The following is a 27,849-nucleotide window of genomic DNA, read 5'->3' as shown; positions in this document are numbered from 1 at the left end:
AGGTATGTGGCTTGGGTATGGGCAAAAATTCTCTGGAATGGTTTTACATGTCCATTTACAACCCTGGGATTTGTCCCTAGAATTATTTGGAAGGGTCATGAACAATAATGTTGAGCTCTGCTCTGATTGGCTGTTTCACAGCGCGGATCTCTTCTGTCCAGCGTGGACGATGGCGAGATTAGGCATCCAACCTGATATGTTTGAGCCTGTATCAGACGAAGATAAAGATTTGGAAAGAATGTTTAGCGTCCGCTTGAACGAGGCTTGAGAGAGTTGTCAGTGAAGATGTGGACGCAGCCTCTGTGTTGCTTTTATAAGCGTTTTTTCTCAATAAGAATTGAATCTTGAGATCCAATGAGAATCGCCCAGTTGTTAATGAAGAGGGAGGGACTATCGTTAATTAGCTGAAATCTGTAGAATACAAAAAGACCAAAGGGCAGTAGCTTCACTTTGTGTTTAGCTGTTGAACAATGGCTGGAAGTTGGTGTTTGGCTCAGATTTTGGTGGTCTGTGCTTTCTGCCATGCTGTTCCACAGTGGAGTAAATCGCTTCAGGATGCTCTGATGATCCAGCAAACTGACCAGCAGTTTCAGCTCCAGAAGCCAGTTCAACAGCTAACTAACCAGCAGTTTCCGCCTCGGAAACCAGTTCAACAGCTAACTAACCAGCAATTTCCGCTCCAAAAGCCTGTTCCACAACTACCTACACCGCAGTTTCCGCTTCAGAAGCCAGTTCAACAGCTAACTAACCAGCAATTTCCGCTTCAGAAGCCAGTTCCACAACAACCTAAGCCGCAGTTTCCGCTTCAGAAGCCAGTTCCACAACAACCTAAGCTGCAGTTTCCGCTTCAGAAGCCAGTTCCACAACAACCTAAGCTGCAGTTTCCGCTTCAGAAGCCAGTTCCACAACAACCTAAGCCGCAGTTTCCGATTCAGAAGCCAGTTAAACAGCAGTTTCAGAAGCCAGTAGTGCAGGCAGAGCCCCTTGATAAATGTGCTGTAGCTGATTCTGAGCAGATCCAATGTGGTCTACCTGGGATCAGTGGTGCTGAGTGTGAAGCTATCAACTGCTGCTTTAACGGACAGCAGTGTTTCTATGGGAGGGCAGGTAAGCGTTCTCCATCTTATTCTGTTCGTGTTAAACTGTTTCTCTGAATTTAACCTGCTCTTGTTCTAGTGACTGTCCAGTGTATTAGAGATGGTCAGTTTGTGGTAGTGGTGTCTCGAGACGTTACCTTGCCTCGACTGAGTCTGGATTCGGTTCATCTACTGGGTGGAAACGACCCACCTTGTGCTCCTGTGGGGTCTACACCTTCCTTTGCTATATACCAGTTCCCTGTGACCGCATGTGGCACGAGCGTGATGGTTAGCAGCTGCTACTGGTTTTATTCTGCATCGCTTGGACTGGATGCTGACACCGTTTCTATTCACAGGAGGACGGTGGATATGTGGTGTATGAAAACAGAATGACCTCATCGTATGAAGTGGGGATTGGACCATATGGTTCCATCACAAGGGACAGTCATTTTGAGTAGGTGATCCATGACTTGGTGTGACCACTAATCCCTGATAAATGCTACAAGCTCGCTGTGTGTCGTCCAGGTTTCTCTTCCAGTGTAGATATTCGGGAACTTCCGTGGAAGCTCTGGTTGTGGAGGTCAACTCTGTTCCTCCACCTCCACCAGTAGCTGCTCCTGGACCTCTCAGGGTGGAGCTCAGACTGGCCAATGGCCAATGTGTCACCAAAGGCTGTGCTGAAGGTAAGGTCTTGTCCTGTGTCTGCCTAAAGCCTTTCAAACTGGAGTCTGGTTAAACCCCAGTGTTGTTCCTCAGGGGATGAGGCCTACACGTCCTACTACAGTGACGCTGATTATCCCATCACAAAAGTCCTGCGAGAGCCTGTGTATGTTGAGGTGCACATTATGGAGAGGACTGACCCCAACATTGTCCTGATGCTGGGACGTTGTTGGACTACTTCAACCCCCAGTCCACTCAGTCTCCCCCAGTGGGACCTTCTGATCGACGGGTGAGTGTACAGCCAATCTTCATCCAGTTAGTCTGCTGGGAGACCCTTTCTAACCTTCTCTTTTGTCTTCAGATGCCCTTACCAGGACGACCGCTATCTGACCACACTGGTTCCAGTGACTGGATCGTCTGGTCTTCAGTTCCCAACCCACTACAAGCGCTTTGCTGTGAAGATGTTCACATTTGTAGATCCAGCCTCACTGGCTGCTCTGCAGGAAACCGTATGCCCCCCTTTACTTGAACATTTGTGTATTTACTACTTGTGGATTCTATGACTTGAGCCTCTTTCTTCCCTGTCAGATCTTCATCCACTGCAGTACAGAGGTGTGCCATCCATCATCTGGCTCTTGTGAGCAAAGCTGCACCAGGAAACGTGAGTTCTTGCTTTCTCTCGACAAGAGGAACTGAGCATTTTAGAAGTGCGTTCTCACTTCTAACACTTCTCTTTCAGGAAGAGACACTCGTATCAAGGCTGTCTCTGGGGAGCAGACTGTGGTTTCTAGTGGAGAAGTTACTCTGGTCATGTAAATCTAGTGTTTTTAATAAACCGTGCAGAACCCCGAGGTATCTCCTTGTCTATTGTTTTGGTTTCGGCAGAATCCGGGATTACATGCCTCTTCCCAGTTGTGTTTTCCTCCCAAAAGGTTGTGAAACCTTGGTTTAATAGTGTAAGGTTGTGCATTCCTTTATCCATCCTCCAGTTGTTAACCTGGGGCAGCACAAGGTTCCCCTTTTTTAATTTGTCTTCCAAACAGTAGTTTGGTTCCCGATATTCACAATATAAAGTTATGTGGATTACTTGCGGCTTTTGTTTTAAATCCAACTCAAATTGCTGAGCTCAAGTTTTAAATGGAAATCAATTCTTGACTGTCTTGAAGCAAACACGAAACCGTGTCAATTGTCCTCAAGTCAAAGTAATGATATTAAAGGGATCCTCCTCCCCAAAATGAAAATTGTGTCACTAATCACTTACCCCCGTGTCGTTCCAAACCTGTAGAAACTTCATTCGTCTTTGGGACACAATTTAACCCCTTACTTGTCACCCCCCATTTTCAGCATGGAGACATGAATGACATGCCCAAAATTAAAAGGTTGCTGCTAAGGAGTCTTTCTTACTAGATACATAATCAACATCTGTTCACAAAGCTGACACCTCAAAGTTTACTGTTCAGGAATCAGAATTACTCAGACGGTTATAATCGAGATATATGTAAGCTCAAACATGTCAGTAAAAATATTAAAAACCTATTTAAAAGTGATGTAGGATATGATTTTAGATACATAATGAAGCTAAAGCCACAAGTCTACTAATACTTCATTTTGATATTTCAGAATATAATCTCACAAAGTGTGAATTTTATGAAGCCTTTTCTAAGACCGTGTCATGTGTGTTTTTAGAGAAGGCTAGTAAAATTGATTTATGACTCCTGGAATGCGATCGTCTCTTGTTTGGACCGGCAAAACTGCCCCATTCATGATTCTATTGTTGTTACGAAATGAGCCTTTCACACATGGGCCAGGTATGACACAAGATCCTGATTCTTCATTTATCATTATTCCAGTATACATTTACCCCACTATTATCAAAAGCCTTACTATAAAAATACAACAAAACATTTTCTTACAACTTTTGACAAAATGATTACAAAATGCATTATGAAGAAGAACTGCACCTGCTATGTAGCTGCATTAGAGCTAAAGTTAGCATCAAGCTACATAAGACTATTCATGAAAATTAACCGATTGTTTGTAATAACCTCCTTTTGCGATCACATGTGGAATTTTACTGCTGTAAAAATATGCTATTTATAGCCTTTTACGTCGCTGCACAAGTTAGCATTTCAGATGTACATTTTTAATATTGTTATAAAAACGCCCAAAATCACATACCAACCATTAACTAACGTAATCGAGTGTTTATTATTTGGATATTTCATGGGTACAGAGGTTTCTCTGTGTTGTTGTGGTCAGGTATCAACACAGAAGTGTACAGGAAATGCATCATGGGTAGGATGGGGCGGGATATGATGCACAGTTATGATGGACAAGACACGGGCGAATCCGGTCTCTGTCAGCGCGCACACGGAAGACTATTCACACAGAGACAGGGCTGGGAGCGGATCATTATCATCAGATTGCGAAAATCAGTGGAAAATGATTAGAAATGAGGATTCTGACTGAAGAAATATGAAGTAAATATATCTCGGTGTATATGCAACTTTTGACTATAAACCCTATTTGACGCTTTTCAGTGAATCTATGAGAACACAAACCACTGCAGACGTGACTGAATATGAATGCTTGGTGAATTTCTATTCTAATAATGACTCCTATTTATTTTGTACTCCTGACATAAATGACGGTCACTGCAACAATGTTTTATCAAAACATTGGTCAAATATCGAAGCTAGAGTCTTTAAACTTTCAACTGATGCACAGTTTCTCCAGGTCAAGTGAGAGAGTGATGTTTAACGTGCTGTGAAAGTAAAACAATAATCTGGGGCCGGTGACTATCCTTGACAGCAAAGGGGTTAAAGATATTTTGGATGAAAACCGGGAGGCCTGTGACCATCCCATATACTGCCAAGGTCCAGAAAAGTACCATCGGAATTACCCATCTGCCATCAGTGGATGAACCGTAACGTTAGGAAGCGATGAGAACACTTTGTACACAAATGAAACCAAGACTTTATTCAACAGATGGTCTCCCCTGTCTCTCCCCACATCACCCTAGTGCCATTTTGAAAAACACCCGCTGAACACAAACGGTATATGCTATTGTGAGCCGCAACAAGTACGCGCGGTTCTCTTTCAAATCAAAGCGTAAATTTACGTAGAAAACATATGCTTGTGGCGCGGCTGACACAGAAGAACGTACACAGTCTGACTACTCCGATGATGCTTTTCTGGACCTTGACAGTGCATTTTACTTGGCAGCCTGTGGGCCAGTCACAAGCCTCCTGGTTTTCATCCAAAATAAGTTGAGTTCCGAAGATGAACGAAGCTCTTATGGGTTCGGAACGACTTGGGGGCAAGTGATGACGATCTTCATTTTGGGGTGGAGTATCCCTTTAGTATTGAAACCGCCCAAGATGTTGCACAAGTGACAAACCAACAGTTTTCAAAAAAGGTCATTCACTGAGAGTCCAAACATTAGTTCTATTTGGGTGTCATTTCGTCAATGATTTTTCAGAATTCTAACGGACCTGCTACTGCACAAAAAACCCCTTACGTCAGTACAGGTTCTGCAAGTTTGGCACACCAAATACTAAACTGAACTTAAGCGATGCCTGCCGTTTTCCTAAAATGTAAAGCCTATAAATAACCCATCTGAAGGTGGAAAATGTTGTGCCAGTGTTGATCCTGGGAGTGCGCTTCTATTGTACATGGATTTAAAAAGCATGAGAGATGTCAACAAAGAGCATTAGGAAACAAATTTAACTGATCAAACCTATTTGGGGGGGGGGGGGGGGGTGCAAGGAGGAAATTAAACTGCTCATTTGAAGTTACCAACATGAAGAAAATCAAGTTCACTGCATAAGATGCACGCAAAAATCTGCACTGCTTCATGGAAGTGGACAGTCACACAGAACTCTTTCGGCACAAGTGCCAATTAACAGAATTCCCTTTACAGCATCATGGGCAATGTATTCCACATTTACAGTACTCCTAAAAAAGGGAGCTCACAGCAGGTCCCTTTAAAAGGTTTATTAACTTCCCTAACGAGAAAAGGGGAGCCTTTCCTTCTGGCAAGAGAATAGGTACAGTAGGACTACCCACTTCCTCGCACAAAATCAATTGGTTAAACTAGACAAGAAAAACGGAAACAAGAATAAGTTTGCTCCCCCACATTTATTGAAGACCAGCTAAAGTCTTCTTGTGCTCTTGAACCACTACAGGACCGAGCGAGGCCTTCCCTTCCCACTGAAGGCCTAGAAAAAGCAGACACCAAAGTTAAGTGCTTGAAGGGTCAAAAACCAAGCTTAAAAGCACCTTCCTACCTCCAAAAGGAGAAGCAGCAGTTCCACCATCAGGACCACATGTTGAGTCACAGCAACCACAAACCTGGTTGTTCCCATCAGCAGCAAGCCACCTGCAATACGAAAAATCAGACATGGCACCTTTATTTGTATTCGTAAGTGGCATGAACATACCCATTGGCAAAGGAACAGGATTTGTGGAGCGCGTCACTAGGTGCAGAAGCAAGAGTGGCCTTCAGAACACACGTCATGTAGATCTGCAAGAGACACCACGGGTAAGGGGACACAAACCACAGCAAATGGGAGAGGTCATTCTCCAACACTCATTATACATACAGAAGGACTGGATCCCCCCTGGAACATGAAGGCCTCCAGCTGGAACCGGATTTTGTCTTCCTGGGATCGAGGCATGAAGCGCGAGCTGGAAGCGGTGACCTTGGCATCCACAAGACATCTAAGGAGTAAAAAGTAGTTGTCAGGGACAAAGTGGTTACAAGGAGCAAACTCGAGAACAAGTCAACTCTGCAGCATCTGGTGACATGAACACACCCATGATTCTCAATGAACAAATATCTCAGAAGGGCGTTCACATCAGGTACTTGGGTGGCCACACAGCTGTCCACAAACACACGCAGAGGGACGTGGTTGTATACCTTCACAGATGCCTCAACATTAATAACGTCACCCAGGAAGTAAGAGTTTGAAGGCCTCTCATAGGACCAGTCATCTGCAAGAGGGAAGAACTGCTTAGGCACAGCCTCGTTCAGAAGGCAGAAGGTCTAGAGAAACTGCACAAACCAGTCATGAGCTTCAGGGAGAACACCAAGACTTCTTCACCAGCCTCCGTTGAGGCATAAGGGACCCAAGTTGGCTTCAAGGCACTACTGCTGACATTTTGAAACCTGCAGTTCAAGAAGTGACCAATTAAATGGGCTTCCAGTTCCACCACTGCAAGTAATGCCACAAGTCACAAAAGGTCGCTTACCTTTGATAGTGGCATTGAACTCCAATAACTGCACCACCTGCACGGGTAATCGGAGTGCCAGCAAACGCCTCAGGAGTGTAGGTAAGGGCAAAGGTGTAGACAAGCTCATCCTTGGTCATCTATAGGAGACTGACGTTGTTACCAAGAGGGTTCTCCGAAAAAAAGAACCCATTCCAAAAGGCATCTTAGCAAGTCCTGCCATAACACTTGGTTACCCGAGTAAGCAGTTATTAAGAGTCTTTCCCACTATAAGAGAACCGTCCCATGGATGGTTCCCTGAATCTAGAACGTCGATACCAAAACAAGGGCCTATTTTTAGTAGGGTTCAATAAATCTAGTAACACTTAACAGCTCTTACCATCAAGACACTGTTGCAGTCCTGCAGTTCATTCTCAAAGAAGAGCACCTTAGAGCCTGGGACCAAGCCGACAACAGGACATCCTCCCAGAGTCAGACCAGATGGCTGGATCAGTTCACCATTGCTAAACAAGTCCTGCTGTACCTCCACATGAATCCGGTTCTCACCGCATTGAATAGCTACACTACTGGGGGTCACAGGTTGCCTCAAATGGAAATCCACCGCCATCTCACTCGGCACTTCTGGAACAACGGGGAACCTCCAGTCCAAAGGCTTCACTGGACCCTGCAACACCTGCTTCTCCTGAAGACCAAGAGGCTCTTGTGCAAATCCTCTGTAGTCGAGACTCTGAAACGGAGAGGCCTTCTGCAAAGTGTTCCCGAGCACTTGAGAAGAAACAGGCACTCTGGAAGCTGGATACGATTGATGCTTCTTGCTTTTTGGACTTTGACTGGAACTCAAACTTCCAAAAGCATTCTTCAGATCAAACACCACAAGCACAACCAGCACTAACACACATTGCAAAAGACCCATGCTGACAAACGTTAACACAATACCCACCAGTGCTCGTCTTTGCCATTAAGTACAGCTTTGAATTTAAGCGGCTCCTCCCCTTTCAGCTTGATTGATTACCTTTGGACCTCCAAAGGTCTCTGGACCTGTAATTAACAAATGAGAACGTTCTGGAATGTCACTAGCCAATGGAAGGCTTGATAAGGATCTGAGATTTTCATCTACACGTATTCACAATTTTACAATTAAAGTTTGACAGTGTGTCTATGATAGACAAAGAATGTCATTAAAAAAGCGCCTGGTATGACTCAAATAATAGAGAATATTCATAAAAATCTCTCTCTTTTTTTAAGACTTTTTAGTTTATCATTGGCAAAGATTTTGAAAAATGTAGAATTACATCAGTTGCTCCCCAATGAATCCTCTGCAGTGAATGGGTGGCATCAGAACGGAAGTCCAAAGAGCTATTATAAATATCAAAATAATCCACAAGTAATTCACATCAATTACGGTCTTGTGAAGGGAAAGGCTGTGTGTTTATAAGAAACAAATCCATCGTTGAGAAATTCAGATTATTGCTTCCGGCCAAAATATGAGCTCATAATCCCAGTTAAAGGTGCCATAGAATGCATTGATACAATATTTTAAATTAGATCTACATAAAAGGTACGTGGCTTGGGTATGGGCAAAAATTCTCTGGAATGGTTTTACATGTCCATTTACAACCCTGGGATTTGTCCCTAGAATTATTTGGAAGGGTCATGAACAATAATGTTGAGCTCTGCTCTGATTGGCTGTTTCACAGCGCGGATCTCTTCTGTCCAGCGTGAACGATGGCGAGATTAGGCATCCAACCTGATATGTTTGAGCCTGTATCAGACGAAGATAAAGATTTGGAAAGAATGTTTAGCGTCCGCTTGAACGAGGCTTGAGAGAGTTGTCAGTGAAGATGTGGACGCAGCCTCTGTGTTGCTTTTATAAGCGTTTTTTCTCAATAAGAATTGAATCTTGAGATCCAATGAGAATCACCCAGTTGTTAAGGAAGAGGGAGGGACTATCGTTAATTAGCTGAAATCTGTAGAATACAAAAAGATCAAAGGGCAGTAGCTTCACTTTGTGGTGGTGGTTGGGAGCGGGAGTTCTCAAGCGGAAAAGGTTGTGGCATTGGCGACAACGGCAACCCGACTTTGTGGGGTGGAGGTGTGGAGTGATGATGGAAGGAAGTAGCGTAGATTCCGGAAGTGATCCGGAAATGGAGGATGTGGATAGTGGAGGCGGCGAGAATGGAAGTAGTAAGTGGAGTGTAGTAGAAAATCGGAAAAGAAAGAAACAATCTTCAGAATCGGGTAGTGAGAAAGGAAATCTCCAGACTAGAAGAAGGAAAGAGGAATATAAGGTATTGTTGAAGTTTGTTGACTCTGTAAATGCGATTAATCCGTTGAAGCTGACGAAAACATTGAAAGAAATGATAGGGACAGTTGAAAGCATTACGACTTTGAGGGATGGCAATCTGTTGTTGTTTTGTAAAGACAGTAGGCAGCAAAAATCAGCTCTGGGTATAAAATCGATGATTGGACATAAGGTGTTGTGCTCGATACCGGAAGAAAAGAATTGGGTTAGAGGTGTTGTAACAGGGATTCCGACAGATGTCACGGAGGAGAAGATTAAAAGAAATATCACGGGAGCAGCAGTAAAGTTTGTTAAACGGCTCAAGTGTGTTAGAAATAACGAGAAGATGGATAGCCTCTCAGTAATGATAAACTTTGATGAAAATAAAATGCCAGAGAAAGTTTATTTAGGATTTGTAAGATATGCAGTAAGACCATACGTTCCTCCGCCGCTAAGATGTTATAAGTGTCAAAAATTCGGTCATGTAGCGGCAGTATGCAGAGGTAAGCAGAGATGTGCGCGGTGTGGAGGTGAACATGAGTACGGCAAATGTGGGCAAGGTGTAAATCCTAAATGCTGCAACTGTGGTGGGGATCATAGTGCAGGATACGGTGGTTGTCAGGTACGGAAAAAGGCAGTCAAGGTTCAAAATGTTAGAACGACAGAAGGAATAACATACGCTGAGGCATTGAAGAAAGTAAACCAGATTCCTAAAACAAATGAAAATATGAATGAAGAAATTCATTCAAAACAACAGAGTAAAGAACAAAGAGATGAAAAGGTAGTAGTGGATGATAAAGTGGCATTTGTAACATTTATCGCTGAAGTAGTGAACTGTTCAGCTCAAACTGAAAGCAGGACTGAAAGAATTAAAATCATTATCAGAGCTGCAGAAAAGTACTTGGATCTGGGGAATGTTACTGTTGACATGATAAATGAAAGGCTCAAGATTCCAACATTAAATAGTCAAGCAGTAAATAGTCAGACAACATGTGGTGGATCTTAATGGTGTTATATATTTTGCAATGGAATGCAAGAAGTTTGATTGCAAATGGACAGGAGTTTAAGAAATTTATAGCAGACCAAGAGAAAGGCCCAGATATTATATGTATACAGGAAACTTGGCTTAAGTCACAATATAACTTTCTAATACATGGATATACTACTATTCGGAGGGATAGACAACAAGGGAATGGAGGTGGAGTAGCTACTTTTATAAAGCAAGGAATCGGGTATAAAACAGTTGAGGTAGATGGGGAAGTAGAAGTTGTGGTGGTGGAAATATGGGAAGGATCAAGGTGTATTAGAGTAATTAATTTTTACAATCCATGTGATAGGTTAAGCAAGGATATTCTAGAAAGTATAGGAGGAAATGAAAGTCAAAAAATGGTGTGGTGTGGTGATTTTAACGCTCATAGTTCAATATGGGGAAGCGCAAAAACAGATTATAATGGTAAGATCATTGAAGATATGCTAGATTGGGGAAGATTAGTGTGCATTAATGATGGAAGTCATACTAGAATTGATTTGAATAAGGGAAGGCATTCGGTATTAGACTTGACAATAGTATCTGAAAGTTTAGCGAGTAAATGTGAATGGAAAGTACTAAAACAAAGTACTGTAGGAAGTGATCATTTTCCTATTTGCAGTAAAGTTGGAGTAGATATAGAACAAAGAGTGGGGGAAAGAATGCCTAGGTGGAGGTTCAAGTCAGCGGATTGGGATAAGTATAAGGAGTTATGTGGAAGCAAAATGAAGGACATTAGTAAATGTATAGAAGATGTTGATGTTTTTAATAATGAAATATGCAAGGTTCTTCAGAGTACAGCAGTAGAAGTAATAGGTAAGAGGAAGGCAGGCAGCAGGAAGAAAGTTATGCCATGGTGGAACGAGGAGTGTAGTGAGGCAACAAAAAGGAGAAATAAAGCACTCAAGAAGGTAAGAAGGTCACTTAATTATAATGATTTAATAAGTTATAAAAGGGCACAAGCTATAGTGAGAAGAGTCATTCGGACATCTAAAAGAAATTATTGGAGGGAATTTTGTAATAGAATAGGGGAAGACATTGAAATAAGTGAGTTATGGAATATGATACGAAAGATGGGAGGGATACAAAGAGGTTACAACATACCTGTATTAGAATATAATAATAGACAAATTATATCTGAAAGCGGTAAAGCAGAGGTATTTGCAGAAACATTCGTTAAAATTCATAGTAATTCGAATTTATCAGAGGATGCGAGGAAAACTAGGGACCAGATACTAAGTAAATATCCTCATTTATTGGAGGAAAAGGGACTTTCAGGAAGTACAATGGATTCAGAGTTTAATTTGTACGAATTGAAAAAAGCGCTTGCAGGGGTTAAGCAAACATCTCCAGGCAGAGATGACATTTGTTATGAGATGGTAAAACATTTATCAGAGACAGCATTAGAGACAATTTTGAGGCTTTTTAATAAGGTTTGGGAGTTAGGAAAGTTACCAAATGACTGGAAGCATGGTGTCATAGTGCCAATTCCAAAACCAGGCAAAGATCATACACAGCCAAATAATTATAGACCTATAGCTTTAACGTCTAATCTATGCAAAATAATGGAGCGTATGGTCATGAGTAGATTAGTATATGTCATTGAAAGGGATAATATTTTATCACCTTATCAAAGTGGATTTAGGAAAGGACGTAATACAATGGACTCAGTACTGTGCCTGGAATCTGAAATAAGAAAGGCTCAGGTAAATAAGGAAGCTTTAGTTGGGGTATTTTTTGATGTTGAAAAAGCTTATGACATGATGTGGAAAGAGGGACTTTTAATTAAGTTAGAAAAAATGGAAATTAAAGGAAGAATGTATAACTGGATCAGGGATTTCCTGTTTAACAGAACTATACAAGTAAGAGTAAGTACTGCTTTTTCTCAGATACACACAATAGAGAATGGAACACCTCAGGGAAGCGTTAGTAGTCCAATTCTGTTTAATATTATGATTAACGACATCTTTACAAAGGTTGATAGGGGCATTGGAAGATCTTTATATGCGGATGATGGAGCACTGTGGAAAAGAGGGCGTAATGTAAAGAATGTGGAAAGATGTTTGCAGAATGCCGTTAAAATGGTAGAAAATTGGGCAAATGAATGGGGATTTCGGTTTTCAGTAGATAAAACGCAGGTAATTTGTTTTGCAAAAAGGAAAAGTAACCCTACCATTAACATCAGATTGTATGGACAAGAAGTGAAGCAAACAGCAGTTGTGAGGTTTCTGGGTATATGGATGGATTTGAAATTGAATTTTAGTATGCATATCCAGAAACTGGTTGACAAATGCAAAAAAGCATTAAATATCATGAGGTGTTTAGCAGGAGTTGATTGGGGAGCATGTCGCCAGTCTCTTAAAATAATATATTGTGCTCTAATAAGATCAGCAATAGATTATGGCAGTATGGTATATTGCACTGCATCCAAAACACAACTCGTAAAAATAGAGGCAATTCAGTCACAAGCTTTGCGAGTTTGTTGTGGAGCGTTTAGATCCTCTCCAATAACAGCAGTGCAAGTAGAGATGGGTGTAATGCCTCAAGTAATTCGTAGGCTCAAGTTAAAGATGAGGTATTTTATAAGTATAAAGGGACACTTGGACAGTCACCCAGTTAAAATGGTGTTGGAGGATTGTTGGGAATATGGACATAAAAAGTTATCAAGTTTTGGATGGAAGGCCAGTGAGGAAGCCCGGAGAATGGGATTAAGTGACTTCAATGTTGCTCCTACTGTGGCTAGGTCAGCAATTCCTCCTTGGTTTTTCCCAATGCCTTTGATTGATACTCAATTGCTTAAAGAAAAGCATAACAATACAAATGGATTAGGAAATTTTAATATACAGCAATACATTGATCAAAGTTATTATAGTGCAGTTCAAATATACACTGATGGTTCAAAAGATCCAGAATCTGGGAAAACAGCAGTAGCGGTATATATTCCACTTTTTAACATTAGAATAGCAAAAAGAATATCAGATTATCTTTCAGTATTCTCTGCAGAAATTATTGCAATATGTCTAGCGCTTCAGTGGATAGAAGAAATCCAACCAACAAGGGTAGTGATATGTACAGATTCTTTATCCGCACTAAATAGCTTGGAAAGTGGAACATCATCAGCAAGGCAAGACATGATAAATGAAGTAATGCAGAGTCTTTACAGAACAAGACAGTATGGACTTCTGGTGAATCTTGTATGGGTTCCATCGCATATGGGTGTGAAAGGAAATGAGGAGGCTGATAATCAGGCTAAACAGGCATTAAATCATTCACAAATTGACATTGAAGTGGCATTAAGTAAAACAGAAATTAAAGTGATAATAGCTAAACAAATACAGGAAATTTGGCAGAAAGAATGGAATGAAGGAAAGAAAGGTAGACATTTTTACTGCATTCAAGGAAAAGTTGGGTCAGAGAGAAGAAGATTCGGAAACCGGAAAGAGGATGTTTTAATAACAAGAATGCGTATTGGACATTGTTTATTAAATCAAAGCTTACAAAGAATTGGTAAACATGAGAATGGAAATTGTGACAAATGTGGGTTAGTTGAAAATATAGAGCATGTCCTTTTAGAATGCGAAGCTTATGAAAGAGAGCGGTCCCAGTTAAGACATGCTTTAAGAAGTGTAGGAATCAATGAGTTGACACTTCAGGTTCTCCTAGGACAAGGTGCTAAACAATCAAGAGTTTATCATGAGTTATTTATATTTTTAAAGGAAACAGGATTATTTAATAGGATTTAAAACTCCATTATGTGTAAATTTTATATGGATATATATATATATTTTTTTTTTTTTTTTTTTTTTTTTTTTTAAAGAGTAGATCTAGTTTAAACTTCCTTTCCAAATATGCGCTTCACACTCCATATCAGTAGGTGGCGGGAATGCACCTTTTAAGTTGGTTTGCCAACCGCCATTAAATCCTAGAAGAAGAAGCTTCACTTTGTGTTTAGCTGTTGAACAATGGCTGGAAGTTGGTGTTTGGCTCAGATTTTGGTGGTCTGTGCTTTCTGCCATGCTGTTCCACAGTGGAGTAAATCGCTTCAGGATGCTCTGATGATCCAGCAAACTGACCAGCAGTTTCAGCTCCAGAAGCCAGTTCAACAGCTAACTAACCAGCAGTTTCCGCCTCGGAAACCAGTTCAACAGCTAACTAACCAGCAATTTCCGCTCCAAAAGCCTGTTCCACAACTACCTACACCGCAGTTTCCGCTTCAGAAGCCAGTTCAACAGCTAACTAACCAGCAATTTCCGCTTCAGAAGCCAGTTCCACAACAACCTAAGCCGCAGTTTCCGCTTCAGAAGCCAGTTCCACAACAACCTAAGCTGCAGTTTCCGCTTCAGAAGCCAGTTCCACAACAACCTAAGCCGCAGTTTCCGCTTCAGAAGCCAGTTCCACAACAACCTAAGCTGCAGTTTCCGCTTCAGAAGCCAGTTCCACAACAACCTAAGCCGCAGTTTCCGATTCAGAAGCCAGTTAAACAGCAGTTTCAGAAGCCAGTAGTGCAGGCAGAGCCCCTTGATAAATGTGCTGTAGCTGATTCTGAGCAGATCCAATGTGGTCTACCTGGGATCAGTGGTGCTGAGTGTGAAGCTATCAACTGCTGCTTTAACGGACAGCAGTGTTTCTATGGGAGGGCAGGTAAGCGTTCTCCATCTTATTCTGTTCGTGTTAAACTGTTTCTCTGAATTTAACCTGCTCTTGTTCTAGTGACTGTCCAGTGTATTAGAGATGGTCAGTTTGTGGTAGTGGTGTCTCGAGACGTTACCTTGCCTCGACTGAGTCTGGATTCGGTTCATCTACTGGGTGGAAACGACCCACCTTGTGCTCCTGTGGGGTCTACACCTTCCTTTGCTATATACCAGTTCCCTGTGACTGCATGTGGCACGAGCGTGATGGTTAGCAGCTGCTACTGGTTTTATTCTGCATCGCTTGGACTGGATGCTGACACCGTTTCTATTCACAGGAGGACGGTGGATATGTGGTGTATGAAAACAGAATGACCTCATCGTATGAAGTGGGGATTGGACCATATGGTTCCATCACAAGGGACAGTCATTTTGAGTAGGTGATCCATGACTTGGTGTGACCACTAATCCCTGATAAATGCTACAAGCTCGCTGTGTGTCGTCCAGGTTTCTCTTCCAGTGTAGATATTCGGGAACTTCCGTGGAAGCTCTGGTTGTGGAGGTCAACTCTGTTCCTCCACTTCCACCAGTAGCTGCTCCTGGACCTCTCAGGGTGGAGCTCAGACTGGCCAATGGCCAATGTGTCACCAAAGGCTGTGCTGAAGGTAAGGTCTTGTCCTGTGTCTGCCTAAAGCCTTTCAAACTGGAGTCTGGTTAAACCCCAGTGTTGTTCCTCAGGGGATGAGGCCTACACGTCCTACTACAGTGACGCTGATTATCCCATCACAAAAGTCCTGCGAGAGCCTGTGTATGTTGAGGTGCACATTATGGAGAGGACTGACCCCAACATTGTCCTGATGCTGGGACGTTGTTGGACTACTTCAACCCCCAGTCCACTCAGTCTCCCCCAGTGGGACCTTCTGATCGACGGGTGAGTGTACAGCCAATCTTCATCCAGTTAGTCTGCTGGGAGACCCTTTCTAACCTTCTCTTTTGTCTTCAGATGCCCTTACCAGGACGACCGCTATCTGACCACACTGGTTCCAGTGACTGGATCGTCTGGTCTTCAGTTCCCAACCCACTACAAGCGCTTTGCTGTGAAGATGTTCACATTTGTAGATCCAGCCTCACTGGCTGCTCTGCAGGAAACCGTATGCCCCCCTTTACTTGAACATTTGTGTATTTACTACTTGTGGATTCTATGACTTGAGCCTCTTTCTTCCCTGTCAGATCTTCATCCACTGCAGTACAGAGGTGTGCCATCCATCATCTGGCTCTTGTGAGCAAAGCTGCACCAGGAAACGTGAGTTCTTGCTTTCTCTCGACAAGAGGAACTGAGCATTTTAGAAGTGCGTTCTCACTTCTAACACTTCTCTTTCAGGAAGAGACACTCGTATCAAGGCTGTCTCTGGGGAGCAGACTGTGGTTTCTAGTGGAGAAGTTACTCTGGTCATGTAAATCTAGTGTTTTTAATAAACCGTGCAGAACCCCGAGGTATCTCCTTGTCTATTGTTTTGGTTTCGGCAGAATCCGGGATTACATGCCTCTTCCCAGTTGTGTTTTCCTCCCAAAAGGTTGTGAAACCTTGGTTTAATAGTGTAAGGTTGTGCATTCCTTTATCCATCCTCCAGTTGTTAACCTGGGGCAGCACAAGGTTCCCCTTTTTTAATTTGTCTTCCAAACAGTAGTTTGGTTCCCGATATTCACAATATAAAGTTATGTGGATTACTTGCGGCTTTTGTTTTAAATCCAACTCAAATTGCTGAGCTCAAGTTTTAAATGGAAATCAATTCTTGACTGTCTTGAAGCAAACACGAAACCGTGTCAATTGTCCTCAAGTCAAAGTAATGATATTAAAGGGATCCTCCTCCCCAAAATGAAAATTGTGTCACTAATCACTTACCCCCGTGTCGTTCCAAACCTGTAGAAACTTCATTCGTCTTTGGGACACAATTTAACCCCTTACTTGTCACCCCCCATTTTCAGCATGGAGACATGAATGACATGCCCAAAATTAAAAGGTTGCTGCTAAGGAGTCTTTCTTACTAGATACATAATCAACATCTGTTCACAAAGCTGACACCTCAAAGTTTACTGTTCAGGAATCAGAATTACTCAGACGGTTATAATCGAGATATATGTAAGCTCAAACATGTCAGTAAAAATATTAAAAACCTATTTAAAAGTGATGTAGGATATGATTTTAGATACATAATGAAGCTAAAGCCACAAGTCTACTAATACTTCATTTTGATATTTCAGAATATAATCTCACAGAGTGTGAATTTTATGAAGCCTTTTCTAAGACCGTGTCATGTGTGTTTTTAGAGAAGGCTAGTAAAATTGATTTATGACTCCTGGAATGCGATCGTCTCTTGTTTGGACCGGCAAAACTGCCCCATTCATGATTCTATTGTTGTTACGAAATGAGCCTTTCACACATGGGCCAGGTATGACACAAGATCCTGATTCTTCATTTATCATTATTCCAGTATACATTTACCCCACTATTATCAAAAGCCTTACTATAAAAATACAACAAAACATTTTCTTACAACTTTTGACAAAATGATTACAAAATGCATTATGAAGAAGAACTGCACCTGCTATATAGCTGCATTAGAGCTAAAGTTAGCATCAAGCTACATTAGACTATTCATGAAAATTAACCGATTGTTTGTAATAACCTCCTTTTGCGATCACATGTGGAATTTTACTGCTGTAAAAATATGCTATTTATAGCCTTTTACGTCGCTGCACAAGTTAGCATTTCAGATGTACATTTTTAATATTGTTATAAAAACGCCCAAAATCACATACCAACCATTAACTAACGTAATCGTGTGTTTATTATTTGGATATTTCATGGGTACAGAGGTTTCTCTGTGTTGTTGTGGTCAGGTATCAACACAGAAGTGTACAGGAAATGCATCATGGGTAGGATGGGGCGGGATATGATGCACAGTTATGATGGACAAGACACGGGCGAATCCGGTCTCTGTCAGCGCGCACACGGAAGACTATTCACACAGAGACAGGGCTGGGAGCGGATCATTATCATCAGATTGCGAAAATCAGTGGAAAATGATTAGAAATGAGGATTCTGACTGAAGAAATATGAAGTAAACATCAGTAAATATATCTCGGTGTATATGCAACTTTTGACTATAAACCCTATTTGACGCTTTTCAGTGAATCTATGAGAACACAAACCACTGCAGACGTGACTGAATATGAATGCTTGGTGAATTTCTATTCTAAAAATGACTCCTATTTATTTTGTACTCCTGACATAAATGACGGTCACTGCAACAATGTTTTATCAAAACATTGGTCAAATATCGAAGCTAGAGTCTTTAAACTTTCCCCATAATCTGGGGCCGGTGACGATCCTTGACAGCAAAGGGGTTAAAGATATTTTGGATGAAAACCGGGAGGCCTGTGACCATCCCATATACTGCCAAGGTCCAGAAAAGTACCATCGGAATTACCCATCTGCCATCAGTGGATGAACCGTAACGTTAGGAAGCGATGAGAACACTTTGTACACAAATGAAACCAAGACTTTATTCAACAGATGGTCTCCCCTGTCTCTCCCCACATCACCCTAGTGCCATTTTGAAAAACACCCGCTGAACACAAATGGTATATGCTATTGTCAGCCGCAACAAGGACGCGCGGTTCTCTTTCAAATCAAAGCGTAAATTTACGTAGAAAACATATGCTTGTGGCGCGGCTGACACAGAAGAACGTACACAGTCTGACTACTCCGATGATGCTTTTCAGGACCTTGACAGTGCATTTTACTTGGCAGCCTGTGGGCCAGTCACAAGCCTCCTGGTTTTCATCCAAAATAAGTTGAGTTCCGAAGATGAACGAAGCTCTTATGGGTTCGGAACGACTTGGGGGCAAGTGATGACGATCTTCATTTTGGGGTGGAGTATCCCTTTAGTATTGAAACCGCCCAAGATGTTGCACAAGTGACAAACCAACAGTTTTCAAAAAAGGTCATTCACTGAGAGTCCAAACATTAGTTCTATTTGGGTGTGATTTCGTCAATGATTTTTCAGAATTCTAACTGACCTGCTACTGCACAAAAAACCCCTTACGTCAGTACAGGTTCTGCAAGTTTGGCACACCAAATACTAAACTGAACTTAAGCGATGCCTGCCGTTTTCCTAAAATGTAAAGCCTATAAATAACCCATCTGAAGGTGGAAAATGTTGTGCCAGTGTTGATCCTGGGAGTGCGCTTCTATTGTACATGGATTTAAAAAGCATGAGAGATGTCAACAAAGAGCATTAGGAAACAAATTTAACTGTTCAAACCTATTTGGGGGGGGGGGATGCAAGGAGGAAATTAAACTGCTCATTTGAAGTTACCAACATATAGAAAATCAAAGTTCACTGCATAAGATGCACGCAAAAATCTGCAGTGCTTAATGGAAGTGGACGTTCACACAGAACTCTTTTGGCACAAGTGCCAATTAACAGAATTCCCTTTACAGCATCATGGGCAATTTATTCCACATTTACAGTACTCCTAAAAAAGGGAGCTCACAGCAGGTCCCTTTAAAAGGTTTATTAACTTCCCTAACGAGAAAAGGGAGCCTTTCCTTCTGGCAAGAGAATAGGTACAGTAGGACTACCCACTTCCTCGCACAAAATCAATTGGTTAAACTAGACAAGAAAAACAGAAACAAGAATAAGTTTGCTCCCCCACATTTATTGAAGACCAGCTAAAGTCTTCTTGTGCTCTTGAACCATTACAGGACCGAGCGAGGCCTTCCCTTCCCACTGAAGGCCTAGAAAAAGCAGACACCAAAGTTAAGTGCTTGAAGGGTCAAAAAATAAGCTTAAAAGCACCTTCCTACCTCCAAAAGGAGAAGCAGCAGTTCCACCATCAGGACCACATGTTGAGTCACAGCAACCAAAAACCTTGTTGTTCCCATCAAGAAGGGAATCCTCTGCAGTGAATGGGTGGCATCAGAACGAAAGTCCAAAGAGCTATTATAAATATCAAAATAATCCACAAGTAATTCACATCAATTACAGTCTTGTGAAGTGAAAGGCTGTGTGTTTATAAGAAACAAATCCATCATTAAGAAATTCAAATTCAAATTATTGCTTCCGGCCAAAATATGAGCTCATAATCCCAGTTAAAGGTGCCATAGAATGCATTGATACAATATCTTAAATGATATCTACATAAAAGAAACAGTCAAACAGAAAAAAAAATGAAGAAACAGTCGAGCTACAGAGAAGGACAGCAGCTTGTGAGTGTTTTGCCTTGTTTTCTCATCAGACTAGTGTGTGATCGTCATTGCTAGGAAAGTTTTTTGGTTTAAATTGTGTGTGTCTTACCCTGGTTAATACGTGCTGAAAGTGGCGCTTGGTTTTGCATTTGCCTATCGCGGGACTGCCTGGTTTCGATCTGCTAAATAGTGAGGCGTGGCCAAAGCCAGTGAAAGTACTTAATTAGCTGTTTAGAAAGCACTTGTCAGAAGAAACAGTCGAGCTACAGAGAAGGACAGCAGCTTGTGAGTGTTTTGCCTTGTTTTCTCATCAGACTAGTGTGTGATCGTCATTGCTAGGAAAGTTTTTTGGTTTAAATTGTGTGTGTCTTACCCTGGTTAATACGTGCTGAAATTGGCGCTTGGTTTTGCCTTTGCCTATCGCGGGACTGCCTGGTTTCGATCTGCTAAATAGTGAGGCGTGGCCAAAGCCAGTGAAAGTACTTAATTAGCTGTTTAGAAAGCACTTGTCAGAAGAAACAGTCGAGCTACAGAGAAGGACATCAGCTTGTGAGTGTTTTGCCTTGTTTTCTCATCAGACTAGTGTGTGATCTTCATTGCTAGGAAAGTTTTTTGGTTTAAATTGTGTGTGTCTTACCCTGGTTAATACGTGCTGAAAGTGGCGCTTGGTTTTGCGTTTGCCTATCGCGGGACTGCCTGGTTTCGATCTGCTAAATAGTGAGGCGTGGCCAGCTGACTTCAATCACAGGTAATCAGGCTAATACAAAAGCGCTAAGTTTCATTGCGGCAGCGGTCGCGGCAGCCCTCGTGTGAAGACGGACGAGTGTAAAGACAATCGACTCTACCTGCGCGACTCCACCGAGCAAGGACACCGACAGGGCACTTGAGTATTGCTTTTCTCCTCTTTCATTACTTTTTGTATACCTTGTTCTCAAATATCTTACACTTGTAGTCACTATGTGCTTTCAGATCTCTACTATCACTACTAACACTCGGAGAGCACGCTATGGACGTCGCAGGAAGGCCTGTCTGACAAACCTACGGCCTGTCCCTCTGACCTCTACTACTACGCTCTCTATTCCAGTTGGTCTCTGGAACTGCCAGTCTGCAGTTAACAAAGCAGACTTCATTTCTTCTCTTGCTACTCATTCCGGTCTCAACCTCATGGCACTGACAGAGACTTGGATCAAACCTGAAGATACTGCCACCCCTGCAGCCCTCTCCACTAATTTCACTTGTTCCCACACTCCTCGTACCACTGGGAGGGGCGGAGGGACAGGTCTCCTTATATCAAAAGAATGGAAATTTGGTCTTCAGCCATCACCTACAGGTACTGGTTCATTTGAATCACCTGCCATTACTGTAACCCACCCTGTTAAAATCCAGTTTGTGGTCACTTATCGTCCCCCAGGTCAATTGGGAAACTTCTTGGAGTTGGATGTGCTGCTATCAAACTTTCCTGAAGATGGTACTCCTCTGGTACTGCTTGGTGACTTCAACATCCACCTAGATAAACCCCAGGCTGCTGACTTCAAAACTCTGCTCGCCTCATTTGATCTCAAGCTAGTGTCTACTACAGCGACTCACAAATCAGGCAACCAACTGGACCTTATCTACACGCGCTGTTGCTCTGTGGACAACTCTTCAGTTGCTCCACTGCACACCTCAGACCACTTCCTCATTACTGCTAACCTAGCAATCTGGCTTCAAAAGTGGCCACTCAACTGAGACTGCTCTGCTCTCGGTTACTGAAGCCCTGCGACTAGCAAGAGCAGCTTCAAAATCCTCGGTACTCATCTTACTGGACCTTTCTGCTGCTTTTGACACTGTTAATCACCAGATTCTCCTGTCCACCCTCAGAAAGATGGGCATCTCTGGAACAGCACTCCTGTGGGTTAAGTCCTACCTCTCTGACAGATCCTTCAGTGTGTCTTGGAGGGGTGATGTTTCAGTCACACCACCTTGCTACTGGGGTTCCTCAAGGCTCAGTACTTGGACCACTTCTCTTCTCAATCTACATGACATCATTAGGATCTGTCATTCAGAAGCATGGCTTTTCTTATCACTGCTACGCTGATGACACCCAACTCTACCTCTCATTCCAAACAGATGACCCGACGGTAGCTGCTCGCATTTCAGCCTGTCTGAGTGACATCTCTAGCTGGATGAATGACCATCACCTTCAGCTTAACCTTACGAAGACAGAACTCCTGGTGATTCCAGCTAACCCATTGCTTCATCACAACTTCTCTATACAGCTGGGCTCATCAACCATTACTCCTTCGAGGACAGCTAGAAACCTAGGAGTTGTGATGGATCATCAGTTAAGCTTCACAGACCACATTGCTACAACTACCCGGTCCTGCAGGTTTGCCTTATACAACATTAGGAAGATTAGACCCTTCCTGTCAGAGCAAGCAACCCAACTTCTTGTCCAAGCTCTTGTTCTCTCCAGACTGGACTATTGTAATGCTCTCCTGGCGGGCCTTCCTGCATGTACTGTCAAGCCTCTGCAATTGATCCAGAATGCAGCAGCGAGGGTTGTCTTCAATGAGCCAAAGAAAGCTCACGTTACTCCGCTCCTCATCAGGTTACACTGGCTACCAGTAGCTGCTCGCATCAAATTCAAGGTACTGATGCTAGCCTACAAGACGACCACTGGCACGGCACCAACTTACCTAAACTCATTGGTTAAATCTTATGTGCCCTCCAGAAGTTTGCGCTCTGCAAGTGATCGACGCCTTGTGGTACCATCCCAAAGAAGTTCAAAATCACTCTCAAGGACCTTTTCCTGGACTGTCCCCAGCTGGTGGAATGACCTCCCAATCTCAATTCGTACAGCTGAGTCTTTACTCATTTTCAAGAAACAGCTAAAGACTCATCTTTTTCGCCTGCACTTAACCAACTAACACTAGCACTTTTCCTTTTCTTGTCTTTTAATTAAAAAAAAAAAAAAAAAAACCTACCTATGCGTTCTATACTAGACTAACTGAGACTTGTCATGGCACTTGTATACTGTTGTTGTTCTCTTGTTGACCTGACTGCTTCTATTGTTCTCATTTGTAAGTCGCTTTGGATAAGTGTCTGCTAAATGATTAAATGTAAATGTAATGTAAATGTAAAAGCAACGTGGCTTGGGTATGGGCAAAAATTCTCTGGAACGGTTTTTCATGTCCATTTACAACCCTGGGATTTGTCCCTAGAATTATTTGGAAGGGTCATGAACAATAATGTTGAGCTCTGCTCTGATTGGCTGTTTCACAGCGCTGATTGGTTGTTTCACAGCGCGGATCTCTTCTGTCCAGCATGAATGATGGTGAGATTAGGCATCCAACCTGGTATGTTTGAGCCTGTATCAGACGAAGATAAAGATTTGGAAAGAAAGTTTAGCGTCTGAGTGAATGAGGCTTGAGAGAGTTGTCAGTGAAGATGTGGACGCAGCCTTTTGGTTGCTTTTATAAGCGTGTTTTCTCAATAAGAATTGAATCTTGAGATCCAATGAGAATCACCCAGTTGTTAATGAAGAGGGAGGGACTATCGTTAAAGGGATAGTAAGGGATAGTTCACCCAAATAGCAAAATTATGTCATTAATAACTTACCCTCATTTTGTTCCAAACCATTTTTGACTGCACAAGCAAACAGCAAAGATTTTACTTTTTAAAGACTACTTGTGGTTTATTTTTTTTGTGCATTGGAATTGCGTTTTGAACATTTTGAGGAAACAATACATCTGATAGAACAGTTTTCCAGTTTTTCATGTCCAGAATGCAACTCACTTTCTGGAATGGGCTCACAACGAAGTGATCCCCTAATACACATTCTGAACCTGCTCTTGATGCAAGAGTTTTGAACGACCCTGGAAGTAGCAATGCAGGGGAAGGAAATTCATTTGTAAGACACAAGAGAAACTCCAAAGGGGGAGGATGATTTGCAGAGGCAATCTTCCCTCCAAAAGATTTTGCCTCAACCGTCTAATGCTGCTGTTCCAGAACATCCTCTCCTATGCCATGTAGAAGATCCCACATCACCTTCGTCTTGGAACATTCCATTTAGAGTCAAGATGAACTTACATGGCTAGGTGTTGGATGCTACACTTGATACAGGTTCATAGCTTTCTGTGGTGCAAGCTGACATTGTTCAGAATCAAGCCAACCTGAAGGTTAACATTAAACCATGGTCTGCTACCCCAATCCAACTAGCAGATGGTGGGGCATGCCAACCCTTAGGTCTGACATGGTTGACTTTTGGCTTCATGGGACAGCATTTTTATCACCGTTTTGCCATTGTCCCACGCTTACCCTCAATCTTGGTCTTGGGGATGGACTTAATCTTGTGTGCCTCCATCACCATTCACATCCCATCCAGAACTGTTGTCATAGGCAACGATCCTTTATTAATAGAGGAGAGGGAAGACAGTGAAGTGCAGAAGTCGGAAAGCAGTTTTTTTATTTATGGAAGTCCCATCTTCCGTACTTTGAGGTTGAGGAAAGATGTCTGAGTGATGCTGAGAAGGAAGAACTTCAGATCTTTTTGACGGTCCTCTGGGTCGCACATCACTAACTGAGCACTCCATTGACACGTGAAATGCCAAGTCAGTCCACCTTCCCCCTTATCAAAACTCCTCATCTAAAAAGCATTTGATCGAGAATCAAATAGGAAACATTTTGAACAACGGCATCATTGAACCGGCAACAGGACCTTGGGCAGCCCCCGTTGTGATTGTTCAGAAGCCTTGTGGTGAGCCACAATTTAGTCTGGACTATCGTGGGTTAAACCAGCTTACTGTGAAGGACACTTACCAAGAGTCGATGAGTACCCAGACTTCCTTTCTAGAGGAAAGAGACAGATAGAAGACTCAAAATCTAAGACTGCTTTTGTTTCACATTGTGGGCTTCCAAGTCACATTTCAGTTCTGTGTGCTTCCATTTGGTCTTTGCAATCCACCAGCAACCTTTCAAAGACTGATGAACAGTGTCTTGGATGTTTTTATTTATAGGTGCTGTGCAGTCTACTTGGATGACATTGTTATAGCTTCACCCATTTTCAAGCAACATCTCGATGACCTCAGGGAAGTCCTTTCACAGCTCAAGTCTGCTGGGTCGACCATTAAAATGGTCAAATGGCATTTTTTTCACAGAGAGCTAACCTTCTTGGGGTACCATGTCTATACAAGTGGCGTCCTGCCGGACCAGAACAAAGTGAACGTAGTTATGGACTTTAAAACCCCTGTCAATGTGAAGCAAGTAAGGCAGTTTTTGGGGCGGCAGTGGCTCAGTGGTTCATGTAGGTTGTCTACAAACCGGAAGGTTGGTGGTTCAATCCCCAGCTCTACCTGACCCAGTGTCGAGGTGTCCTCGAGCAAGACACCTAACCCCAGCTGCTCCCGACGAGCTGGATGGTGCCTTGAATGGCTGACACCGCAGTCGGTGTATGAATGAGTATGTGAATGGGTGAATGTGAGGCAACTTGTAAAGCACTTTGGATGGCCATGTGGTCTGTTGAAAGCGCTATATAAATGCAGTCTATTTACCATTTAAAAATGATACTCCTTTTCTACGGGACAGTGCATGCCAAGATTCCATGGATCTTCGGAAACAAAAATTTACTTCGGCACCTGTGCTAAGTTTTCCAGATTTCTCTTTTTTTTTTTTGTTCATGAAATTACAGGTCAAACCCTGTCAATGATGTTGTATGGGAGGGAGTTGAACACTTCATTGGACCTGGTAACTCAGTCTGTCTGGGGTTGAATAGAGGAACCTGAAATTACTTATCCCGAGAGCTTACGATTGGCATTGCAAGAGGCACATGACCATGCTAGGGCAGCCCTGGAAATCAGTCACAATAAAAGGAAGCAGCACTGACAAAAGACGTCGCTCTGTTTTTTATGCTTTTGGTGACCTTGTCAGAGTGAAAACCCAGCCCAAATCAGATGCTCTGGCCAATTTTACAGCAAAACTGGCACACTTGTACTCTGGTCCATACTGTGTCACTCAAGTTTTGTCTGATGTGAATTACAGACTTATAAAGCTGGACACAGGACAGGATGCTGGTGTCTATCATGTGGTCAATATGCAGCCTTTCCACACTTGGAACACATGCAGTGGCCATACACCAACTGGACCTCAGGATGAGTCTGAAACACCCAATGAGGGGTTGGAGGACAGTTTGCTGGTGACAGAGAGGTGTTATGATCTCCCCTGTCTAGGGTAGAGGAGAAGGAACAGATGAAAAGAAAAAAAGATTTCCAAATAGATTAAACAAATTGAACATCTTCAGAGCCCCTGTCTTCTGTCCCAGCACTGATTCAACACCCGGACCATAAGTTAAGCAAAAATAAAGATTTCTTAATAGAACATAAGAAACAGAAACATCTACATGGAAGCAAATTAAATTCAGGAGGGAGTAAAGGCCAAAATAACAAACAAAAATAAGTCTAAATACTTTAGGAACCTAAATAACTGAAACACAAAATAACGATGCAAACCAAAAGACAATACTAAACCTACCTCCCTGACTACCCATAAACAGGAGAAAAGAATATATAAAAATAAATGGCACCCACCTCCCTACAGCTTCCTTAAATCATAAAGTTCTTGGAAAATAAATTCAATAACAAGAGCCATACAACAATCAGTCACCAAAAAGAAACCACATGTCTGCAACAGGCGACAGGGACTCTTCACAAGAGAGACAGAGGGAAAACATCCCGTCCCTCCTGCACTGGAGAACTAGCTGGCTTTTATGGTTAGGAAAGTAGTCATAAGAGCGAATCAGCAGAGGCTGACACTTAGGAGCATTGATTAAAAACAGGTATTGCTTCTTAACCTGGCGAAAAAGCAGAAACAAGAGAGATACAACAGGCACACTCAAGATACGTACGATTACGTAACAGAGGGGTGAGGACCAACCTCAAGATGCATGGTTTTCTCTGCCTAATGAGGCTGATATTAATTGTGACGATTCCATTGACAATTCACATGATGTGACCAAGCTTAACATTAGTTGTACTCGTAATGCTGACACTGATGTTAACACATTTTAACAACATACACATCTTCCTGACTTTGACATTGATCTTGAAGGTCATCACTACAATCTCAGACCTAGACTGGCACCTAGAATCACCTCAGGGTGGTCAGAAAATAAATGGACTAACGAATATCATACTAACAGATTGGATCTGAAGTAGTAATGTGTTTGGTTGTTTGAATTTCTTATGTGTTAAAAGTTACTAATAGGCTTTACTTTCCTTGCGTGGCAATGGGAATCTAGAAAGCATTTTATTTTTACAACCCGAATTCCGGAAAAGTTGGGAAGTTTTTTAAATTTTAATAAAATGAAAACTAAAGGAATTTCAAATCACATGAGCCAATATTTTATTCACAATAGAACATAGATAATGTAGCAAATATTTAAACTGAGAAATTTTACACTTTTATCCACTTAATTAGCTCATTTAAAATTTAATGCCTGCTACAGGTCTCAAAAAAGTTGGCACGGGGGCAACAAATGGCTAAAAAAGCAAGCAGTTTTGAAAAGATTCAGCTGGGAGAACATCTAGTGATTAATTAAGTTAATTGATATCAGGTCTGTAACATGATTAGCTATAAAAGCTTTGTCTTAGAGAAGCAGAGTCTCTCAGAAGTAAAGATGGGCAGAGGCTCTCCAATCTGTGAAAGACTGCGTAAAA

At 42.2% G+C, this 27,849-nt stretch overlaps 3 protein-coding genes across 3 annotated transcripts; 2 read left to right on the top strand and 1 right to left on the bottom strand.

Annotated features, from left to right (window-relative positions):
* Positions 1–169: 169 nt before the first annotated feature.
* On the top strand, positions 170–2,587 carry LOC132131396 (zona pellucida sperm-binding protein 4-like). The gene is made up of 9 exons (XM_059543409.1): positions 170–182; positions 568–1,107; positions 1,177–1,364; positions 1,433–1,530; positions 1,602–1,759; positions 1,833–2,025; positions 2,098–2,245; positions 2,325–2,397; positions 2,476–2,587. Exons 1-9 carry the CDS (start codon positions 170–172, stop codon positions 2,550–2,552), a joined length of 1,488 nt encoding a protein of 495 aa, XP_059399392.1. The 3' UTR covers positions 2,553–2,587.
* A 3,270-nt stretch (positions 2,588–5,857) lies between these two features.
* LOC132131548 (zona pellucida sperm-binding protein 3-like) lies at positions 5,858–7,899 on the bottom strand. Its single transcript, XM_059543600.1, has 8 exons — positions 7,348–7,899; positions 6,990–7,108; positions 6,803–6,906; positions 6,554–6,731; positions 6,341–6,458; positions 6,179–6,261; positions 6,026–6,117; positions 5,858–5,956 (listed from the first exon to the last, which is right to left on the bottom strand). The coding sequence occupies exons 1-8, from the start codon at positions 7,879–7,881 to the stop codon at positions 5,877–5,879; spliced, it is 1,308 nt and encodes a 435-aa protein (XP_059399583.1). The 5' UTR covers positions 7,882–7,899; the 3' UTR covers positions 5,858–5,876.
* A 6,339-nt stretch (positions 7,900–14,238) lies between these two features.
* On the top strand, positions 14,239–16,397 carry LOC132131275 (zona pellucida sperm-binding protein 4-like). Its single transcript, XM_059543301.1, has 8 exons — positions 14,239–14,917; positions 14,987–15,174; positions 15,243–15,340; positions 15,412–15,569; positions 15,643–15,835; positions 15,908–16,055; positions 16,135–16,207; positions 16,286–16,397. The coding sequence occupies exons 1-8, from the start codon at positions 14,239–14,241 to the stop codon at positions 16,360–16,362; spliced, it is 1,614 nt and encodes a 537-aa protein (XP_059399284.1). The 3' UTR covers positions 16,363–16,397.
* Positions 16,398–27,849: the final 11,452 nt, after the last annotated feature.

The sequence above is a fragment of the Carassius carassius genome, chromosome 48, assembly GCF_963082965.1.
Source record: "Carassius carassius chromosome 48, fCarCar2.1, whole genome shotgun sequence".
Taxonomy (NCBI): Eukaryota; Metazoa; Chordata; class Actinopteri; order Cypriniformes; family Cyprinidae; genus Carassius; species Carassius carassius.
This window is presented reverse-complemented; position numbering and strand designations above follow the sequence as displayed.

What these genes read in the sequence shown, in the direction of transcription:
- LOC132131548 (XM_059543600.1), bottom strand. Translation starts at nt 7,881, where the DNA reads ATGGGTCTTTTGCAATGTGTGTTAGTGCTGGTTGTGCTTGTGGTGTTT. An exon ending in TCCTGTTCCTTTGCCAATGG is followed by an intron (nt 6,118 to 6,178) that starts GTATGTTCATGC and finishes TTCGTATTGCAG; the next exon opens with GTGGCTTGCTGCTGATGGGA. An exon ending in TGCTGCTTCTCCTTTTGGAG is followed by an intron (nt 5,957 to 6,025) that starts GTAGGAAGGTGC and finishes TGCTTTTTCTAG; the next exon opens with GCCTTCAGTGGGAAGGGAAG.
- LOC132131275 (XM_059543301.1), top strand. Translation starts at nt 14,239, where the DNA reads ATGGCTGGAAGTTGGTGTTTGGCTCAGATTTTGGTGGTCTGTGCTTTC. An exon ending in ACAAGGGACAGTCATTTTGA is followed by an intron (nt 15,341 to 15,411) that starts GTAGGTGATCCA and finishes TGTGTCGTCCAG; the next exon opens with GTTTCTCTTCCAGTGTAGAT. An exon ending in TGGGACCTTCTGATCGACGG is followed by an intron (nt 15,836 to 15,907) that starts GTGAGTGTACAG and finishes TTTTGTCTTCAG; the next exon opens with ATGCCCTTACCAGGACGACC.
- LOC132131396 (XM_059543409.1), top strand. An exon ending in CACCAAAGGCTGTGCTGAAG is followed by an intron (nt 1,760 to 1,832) that starts GTAAGGTCTTGT and finishes GTTGTTCCTCAG; the next exon opens with GGGATGAGGCCTACACGTCC. An exon ending in TGGGACCTTCTGATCGACGG is followed by an intron (nt 2,026 to 2,097) that starts GTGAGTGTACAG and finishes TTTTGTCTTCAG; the next exon opens with ATGCCCTTACCAGGACGACC.